Here is an 8,915-nt window from a genome sequence, read left to right as displayed (position 1 = left end):
ACTCAGTGGTATGGGCAAGCCCTGGATGACGGTGAAATTCCGGGTGACGGGTAGCGGGAAGTGACGGAAGGTTTAGGCAGCTCACCAAAATAGGAGTCATCGGTTTTCACGTCCACCGCCGGCTTCTCGCTGCTGGAATTGACGCCCTTTGATGATCTGGAAAACAAAGTGACCTCTCAGTGGAAAATCCGCTAAAATTGGAATCAGAGAATAGAACAACGATGACAACAACACGCCGTACAGAGAGAATGTTGGGAGCTGTGTGACTCACCTCGATGATTCAGACAAAATGTTTTTTCCTGAAACACAAAAAAAAGGAAGAAGTGAGATTCCCAATTTCATAATTTGAAGACATTCTGAACTGTGAAGGAGATAATTGTACATTGTAATATAAATCTAGATACAAGGAAACATCTGTATAACAATTCAGATAATTCATGTCACAAAACATGCAAATGGGAAGACTCAGGGGATACAACCTAATTTGACTATTCCAGGAGAAGTCAGGATCAGCTTCCCACGTCTCTTTATATACTGATCACTTTGACATGCAGCTTCCGCTTTGCGTAATATCTAATTATATGTGTTTCATTGTCCAGGTTTACATCAAGTGAGTTACAACAGTATCTAGTAACAAGTTAGAAACCTCTACCAGCCTGCAGTAACATGGGACAACAACATGCCGTCACTCACGTAGTGTCTAGCAATCTTCAATAACATGGCAACAGTCTTTAATGACATGGAAACAGTCTCTATCAATCTTTAGTAACATGGTAGCAATCTCCGCCAACATGGAAGGAGTCAATAGCAGTCTCCAATAAACATGGCAGCACTTTGTAGCAATGCTATATGTCTAATAATTGTAATATTACAAGTCACCATCCATAACTCTTAACCAAACATCAGGCCACACACTAGGACAAGGCGTTGGCAACCTTGGGTCCTCCAGCGTTGGTGAAGCTACAAATCCCATTGACTCGGCCTCTGGAAAGTCATGCTTGTCGCTGTCGGAGTCTTGCAATGCTTCATGGGACTCGTAATTTCAGCACAGCTGGAGGTCCAGAGTTTGTCTGCCACCAATTTTGGGATTTGTTTTTTTTAAATTCTTTATTGGACAACAGCTTAAGGAGACAATCCACTGAACAAGAGAGGGCAGCCGCCCAACATATATCATTAACATCGACTGGGACATCACATACGTGTCCGCACACAGGATAAGATACATTCAGCGGACAGAAGTGATACATTACAATAAACAAGAACATCGTTCTACACATTAGACCAAAAAAACATGTCTCATGAACATATCATCATATATGAACACGTCAACAATATCATCCACCACTTTATAATACTCTAGTCACGAAAACAAGAGCTACAGCATGTCTCGTGTTCGATGTGTAGGAGTGCATCCCCAGAATTTTGGGATTTTTAATACTTCTCTCAGGATCCCTTAAAGCAAGTCTTCGTTATTGTGGTTTAAGGAGACATTACCTTTTTTCTTTTTGTCCAGATACAAGTAGAGGGCAATACCTATGGCAGCCATGATAATGAGAAAGACGAAAGTGCCGATGACGGCCTTCTTCCATCTGGCGAGGACGGCTGAAAATAGAGGTCAAAGGATGAGATTTCACTGCTTCAAATCTATCATTTATCATTACACCTGTGCCTGGAGACATCGTACTTCTACAATCACCATCCCATGAACACTTCTTTGTTTTTCTGGAACTTCAATTATTATCAAAGGCGTTACAACTAGATATGTGTGTGAGCCCTACCAGACCAGACCATGCATGCTTCTACTCTAGGAGTTCCAGTTATCTTGCAACCTCCAGAAAGATAATGGTCAAGGGCGGACCTACCACTGGTGCAGCTGGTGCAGCTGCACCAGGGCCCAAGGCAGGGGGGGGGCCCAGTGAGATCAAGTCTAGGCCACCTCCCCATTGGAGGATGCAATGGTCCAACGGGTTTTGTGGACCAGCTGCAGTCTCTGCCCCACAAAGTGTCGGCAGACACGTTCCCTTGAGTGGTGCGGAGGTGGGCGGGTCTAGAGGTGTCTGGGGTGCTGCACAACTCCTGGCCTGCTGGGCTGCTCTTCTGGGACGATGGCAGTGCGGTGATTGGGACAGGCTTGAGCCCCGGTCGAGGAGATGGTAAGGAGCTAGCTTGGAGGATCCGGGCTGTCATGGCGAAGCGGCTTTTGTTGCTGTACACAAGCTGGTGATGCCATATGCTGCAGTGTGTATGGGTGGTGCAGTGGCGGGTGGTCATCAGACAGACTTCTGGGGGAGCCCAGAAAATATCTTGCACCGGGGCTCTTTGGTCCTTAGGTCCACCACTGATAATGGTAATGACTGATGTCTCTTGGTAACGCCCCACAAGATGGACTTAAAGGAGAACTATGAGGCGAGTGAAAATCACTCATCCTCATAGTTCAACTTCTAGCTGACCTGTGACACTGAAACTGTCACAGATCAGCTTAGTAGATTGGGAAGTGAGCGAACACATACCGGCGTTCACTCACTTCTCGATCCTGTCACTGCAGAGAGCCGTGACAGGGGAGTGGCTGGATTCACCCCTCCCCGCTCCGATCCGCCAGCGCTGACTGGCTGAACGAACGGGAGAGGGGGCGGGTACAGCTGGCTCTGCCTCTAGATAGGCAGAGCCAGCTGTCACTCACGCAGCTGGGTGGATCCAGACATAATTGTCGGGATCCGTTTCAGCTGCGGCGTCTCAGTATATAGGGAGCTGTAGCTCGTGGTATACTGAGCTTTGGGTGACGGGAGGACGCTAGTTTGTGTCCTCCCGTTACCCTTAGGAGAACTATGGGGAAAAGCCCTGACCCCATAGTTCTCCTTTAAGCTTCTATCGACCTACTTTTGTAATTGGTTCATGTCAAGTCGGTACAGAGATAGTGTTACATACTGTAGTTACATAGTTACATAGTATTTGAGGTTGAATAAAGACACAGGTCCATCAAGTTCAACCTATCGCGTGTATGCATGTGATGTGTTGAAACTGTAGACATCTCCTGCAATGTCTTCAAGCACCAGTTTCGCAATTTGAATCCAAGCTCTGTACCGACTTTTTTGGGGGAAAACCATCAACCAATTACAAGGGGATAGAAATTCAGCAGCAATTATTATTTCCAGCACTGACTATGCAACTGAGCTCCTCAATTATAAGTTTATCTTAGACTACTGATAACCTAGCGGGTGAGGGGGACACTATCCTTTGGCTTTCTAATGGAAGTAGAGCTAGGAATTCTCATACAGCATGTGTATGAGTTTGCCATCAACTTTACAAAAACTGGAATACATTTGGGGGCCGGTGGCCTTTGGTTTCCACCCAAGTGTACGTCAGGTGGGGGACCTTAAATGCAGAGGTGTAGAGTTCTTGAGAAGATTTGTGAAGTGCTGTAAAATCAATTGGTTCTACATCAGGGATGGCCAAACTGCAGCCCTCCAGCTGTGGTGGAACTACGAATCCCATGAGGCTTTGCAAGATTCTCTCAGCCACAGACATGACTCCCGGAGAGAGATGCTTCATGGGATTTGTAGTTTCACCACAGCTGGAGGGCCGAAGTTTGGCCATCCCTGTTGTACATAAATAAGTAAAACATGAAAAATAAATAAATGGGACCTTTGACTTCCATGAACTCGCTCCCCACGCTCTTGTTGGCTTGGTTGGAAGCCGCACAGGAGTAGGCGCCGTCCTTCTGTTTGGTAAACGATGACACTGTATGTTCGGCGTGCTTGCCATCAGTTTTGGTCACAGTTTCCAGTAGATTCCCATTGGCATAAAAATTGAAGGTGATGGGCAAAGTTCCATGTTTTGCTTTGCACACCAAGGATAGTTCTGCCCCCTCTTCTACTTCTCCGTTTTGTGGGATAATCGTAAGCCTCACTTCTCTAACAGGAGCTGCATGGACAAAAAAAGACCAGAGGTTCAGGTGGGATGAGTCTGAAATACATTGAAATGGCCTTTCCAACAGAAGCCCCAACGTTATTATCTCAAGTTCCTTCTCTCCATCCTCAATAGTTTCTTCTGAGGTCCTAAACCTGCCCTGGCTCTGATCCTTTGCTCCATTAGTTCTGGCCTTGGCTGATTTGGATACTGTCTCTTCTATTTTGATGTTCCATCTGGCAGTTAGTCCTCTACTTACTGAACAGCAATAAATGTCCTTCTACATACACTGGATTTGTCCTTCTACAGACACTGGATTTGTCCTTCTAAAGACACTGGATTTGTCCTTCTACAGACACTGGATTTGTCCTTCTACATACACTAGGTTTGTCCTTCTACATACACTAGGTTTGTCCTTCTACATACACTGGATTTGTCCTTCTACAGACACTGGATTTGTCCTTCTACAGACACTGGATTTGTCCTTCTACAGACACTGGATTTGTCCTTCTACAGACACTGGATTTGTCCTTCTACAGACACTGGATTTGTCCTTCTACAGACACTGGATTTGTCCTTCTACACACACTGGATTTGTCCTTCTACACACACTGGATTTGTCCTTCTACAGACACTGGTTTTGTCCTTCTACATACACTGGATTTGTCCTTCTACAGACACTAGGTTTGTCCTTCTACACACACTGGATTTGTCCTTCTACAGACACTGGTTTTGTCCTTCTACATACACTGGATTTGTCCTTCTACAGACACTAGGTTTGTCCTTCTACACACACTGGATTTGTCCTTCTACATACACTGGATTTGTCCTTCTACATACACTGGATTTGTCCTTCTACAGACACTGGATTTGTCCTTCTACAGACACTGGATTTGTCCTTCTACAGACACTTGATTTGTCCTTCTACAGACACTGGATTTGTCCTTCTACAGACAGTGGTTTTGTCCATCTACAGACACTTGATTTGTCCTTCTACACACACTGGATTTGTCCTTCTACAGACACTGGTTTTGTCCATCTACATACACTGGATTTGTCCTTCTACAGACACTGGTTTTGTCCTTCTGCAGATACTAGGTTTGTCCTTCTACACGCACTGGATTTGTCCTTCTACATGCACTGGATTTGTCCTTCTACACACACTGGATTTGTCCTTCTACATGCACTGGATTTGTCCTTCTACACACACTGGATTTGTCCTTCTACATGCACTGGATTTGTCCTTCTACACACACTGGATTTGTCCTTCTACATACACTGGATTTGTCCTTCTACATACACTGGATTTGTCCTTCTACAGACACTGGATTTGTCCTTCTGTAGACACTGGATTTGTCCTTCTGTAAAATGCTGGGAAGTCATTAAAGATATTGAATTCATATAAAAAGACAGAGAGACATACTGATAACGGTGATATTGAGGACGTCACTGGATGCGTTGGACCTGTTGTTCCTGTTGGAGGCATGACATTGGTACTGCCCCAGATCATGCCGTTTGGTGGTGTTCACCTCAAATACGGCTTCTCTGTTATCATTCATCTCCTTCCTGCCGAGCTGCTCTCCCTCTCGGTACAAAGCATACATGATGGGAGGGGTGCCAGTCGGTGATCTGCAGGTCAGTGTTAGGGTGTCTCCGAGGACCACCATTTTGTTTTCTTTGACAATTTGCTTGAGCTCAGGCTTGGAAACTGCAGCTGATGGAGAAAGGTCAAAGGTTAGAGGCTAAAAAGAACCAAATATTCTGAGAAGACGCACACTGTCATCTTTTATACAGTTTACTAATCCAGCTCGGCTTCCTCCTCCACAACCTGAGAAGATGCACACTGTCATTGTGTGTACAAATTATTGATCCAGCACTGCTTCCTACTCCCCTACCAGACAGGATACACACTGTCACCTTATATGCAGATTACTGATCCAGCATTGCTTCCTACTCCACTACCAGACAGGATACACACTGTCACCTTATATGCAGATTACTGATCCAGCATTGCTTCCTACTCCACTACCAGACAGGATACACACTGTCATTGTATATACAAATTATTGATCCAGCACTGCTTCCTCCTCTACTACCAGACAGGATACACACTGTTATTGTATATACAAATTATTGATCCAGCTCGGCTTCCTACTCCACTACCAGACAGGATACACACTGTCACCTTATATGCAGATTACTGATCCAGTACTGCTTCCTACTCCACTACCAGACAGGATACACACTGTCACCTTATATGCAGATTACTGATCCAGTACTGCTTCCTACTCCACTATCAGACAGGACGCACGCTGTCATTGTATATACAGATCACTGATCCAGCACTGCTTCCTACTCCACTACCAGGCAGGATGCACGCTGTCATTGTATATGGAGATTATTGATCCAGCATTGCTTCCTCCTCCACTACCAGACAGGACACACACTGTCACCTTATATACAGATCACTGATCCAGCACTGCTTCCTACTCCACTACCAGACAGGACGCACGCTGTCATTGTATATACAAATTATTGATCCAGCACTACTTCCTCCTCCTCTACCAGACAGGACACACACTGTCACCTTATATACAGATTACCGATCCAGCACTGCTTCCTCCTCCTCTATCTCAGTATGCACACTCTGCCACCTCATGTACTGTATTTTCTAGCCCTCCAGATTGTATGTATAGGGAGGTTTCTCTCCCTTCTATTTAATCATTTAGCTGCTACGTTCATTTGTATACAACTTTGTGCAATTGTCAATGGAAACATTTCATGTAATGGACTCTAGACGGGAATAGAATTCTAGTTTTCCGGCGCTCAGACTCAGACACGTAGAGCTGTGTGCGTGCATTTAACATAGGCAGAGGTGTGGGCATATGAGCTTCTCAACCTACTCACCATAGACCTTTACCTGCACCTGCTCACTAGTTTTAGTGATGTTGGCGATGGTGACTTCACATTTGTAGTCTCCGCTGTCCGCTGCCCTCAGGTGCATCTGGAGTCTCCCTCCCCTTGCCATATTTCTTCGTCCTTTGTCATTGACTAATAAATAAAAATCCTGTTTGATTGCCTCCTGATGTGGTAAGCTAGGAACTGAACATTCCAGGACCACCAAATCTCCATCATTGATGTACTGAGTCTTCCTGCTTGGCTTGAGAGTTAGACGAGGTTTTGGGAAGAGCTCTGGGAGAGAATTACAATTGTGTTTTATTGCATTGTACTAATAAAATATTCTAAAGGTTTTCCCCTTCTCTTCTCCCATCCTCTACCTCCATAAACCGACAGAAACAAATTACAAGAACCAATCAATGTCTCACTGTAGTAAACACTGCATAACGGAGAATGTGGAGCTTCATGGTCTTCCAATGCAATCTGGTGACTGACAAACGTAGACATAAATCCACAAAGCTTCCTCCAAAATTATTTTACATATTGGCACCCATATTTTTGTCGGAAGAATTAAAGAAGACCGCTATATTTATGTAAAATGGCCACATAACATCACACAAAAACAACGGCCATATCTATGAGAACATCCTTCATTTTTTTGAGGTTCTCATACTATGTACTGGCTAGAACATGTCAAATTTGACTCTTTTGTCTAGCTACTCCTTGTCCCCAACATGTCATGGCTGAGCACATCTGAGCCAGGAAAACAAAAGCACTCTAACCCTATGATGCTGTGGAAACCTTGCCTGATTTGTTAATGGGTGAAGTGGTCTGTGACATCTAGGAGCAGTTAAACCATTACCAAGAAAGCGTGCCCTCCAGCTTGGTTAAAATGGCAGATGGGTTCCAAGAGCCTATCCCCATTCAGATAGATAGATTGGATACAATTATCCAATCTATCTGTAATATAAACTGCGGGGTGGGAAGGTTTGAAATATGTATAAATTATCAATAAAGCTTTGATTTGTTTATAATGGAGGGTCCCCTATTGACTTGTTAACAAAAACGATTTTTCCCCGAAAAAGGGGATCCCACCACTGTTTCAAAATGTTTTCAAAATTTTTGACCATACACTTTATATTAGTCGTAGAAAATTATTTATTAAATATATATTAAAATTGCACATATATCAAAAAATCCATATAAAAAAACATCAACAAACATATAAGTGGCTGCATACGGCTGATAAATAAGAAAACATGCGTGTGGATAAACATTGGTTAGAGGGCACACCCTGAAAAGCTCCACTTTATGAAGATATAAGGATTGGATTCCCAAAGATTGGAAAGGGGATGTCAGATGTCGTCATACACGTGTATGGAAAAATGCAAAAAGAAACATGAAAAAATATATATCATTTGTGTAGATAAAATGGATTTCACTCACAGTACTGTGTATGTTCGCCCATAGAGCAAAGTAGGAGGATCGGAGTGGTTTTACTATGGATATAAATTAATTTCGGCTTGATATGCAGATAGTTCAGGAGATCTCTAGCCTCATCTCGGCTTTTACTCCCAGCCGCAGATATATGCCTTTGCTGAACACATGCTTATCTGTAGTGGTGATTTTCTCCAAGATGGAAAGAAGATCTTAGCGACCTGCTAATATCTTCTTTCCATCTTGGAGAAAACCACCACTACAGATAAGCATGTGTTCAGCAAAGGCATATATCTGCGGCTGGGAATAAAAGCCGAGATGAGGCTAGAGATCTCCTGAAAGATCTGCATATCAAGCCGAAATTAATTTATATCCATAGTAAAACCACTCCGATCCTCCTACTTTGATCTATGGGCGAACATACACAGTACTGTGAGTGAAATCCATTTTTTCTACACGAATGATATATATTTTTTCATGTTGACTGTTTCTTTTTGCATTTTTCCATACACGTGTATGACGACATCTGACATCACCTTTCCAATCTTTGGGAATCCAATCCTTATATCTTCATAAAGTGGAGGTTTTCAGGGTGTGCCCTCTAACCAATGTTTATCCACACGCATGTTTTCTTATTTATCAGCCGTATGCAGCCACTTATATGTTTGTTGATG

General features: G+C 43.7%; 1 protein-coding gene across 1 annotated transcript in view; it reads right to left on the bottom strand.

The window, feature by feature from the left end:
- The window catches only part of PECAM1 (platelet and endothelial cell adhesion molecule 1), a 39,452-nt gene that overhangs the window by 17,742 nt on the left and 12,795 nt on the right, over window positions 1–8,915 (bottom strand). Inside the window, exons 5-10 of the mRNA XM_018569267.1 lie at window positions 6,814–7,098; window positions 5,330–5,620; window positions 3,643–3,921; window positions 1,495–1,602; window positions 272–299; window positions 86–156 (exon numbers count right to left, since the gene is read on the bottom strand). Coding sequence (XP_018424769.1) covers window positions 86–156; window positions 272–299; window positions 1,495–1,602; window positions 3,643–3,921; window positions 5,330–5,620; window positions 6,814–7,098 — 1,062 coding nt within the window. The remainder of the gene's footprint in view (window positions 1–85; window positions 157–271; window positions 300–1,494; window positions 1,603–3,642; window positions 3,922–5,329; window positions 5,621–6,813; window positions 7,099–8,915) is intronic.

This window comes from Nanorana parkeri, unplaced genomic scaffold, assembly GCF_000935625.1.
Source record: "Nanorana parkeri isolate BGI_ZX_2015 unplaced genomic scaffold, ASM93562v1 scaffold1316, whole genome shotgun sequence".
Taxonomy (NCBI): domain Eukaryota; kingdom Metazoa; phylum Chordata; class Amphibia; order Anura; family Dicroglossidae; genus Nanorana; species Nanorana parkeri.
The sequence above is the reverse complement of the archived record's forward strand: the minus strand, read 5'-3'. Positions and strand labels throughout refer to the sequence as shown.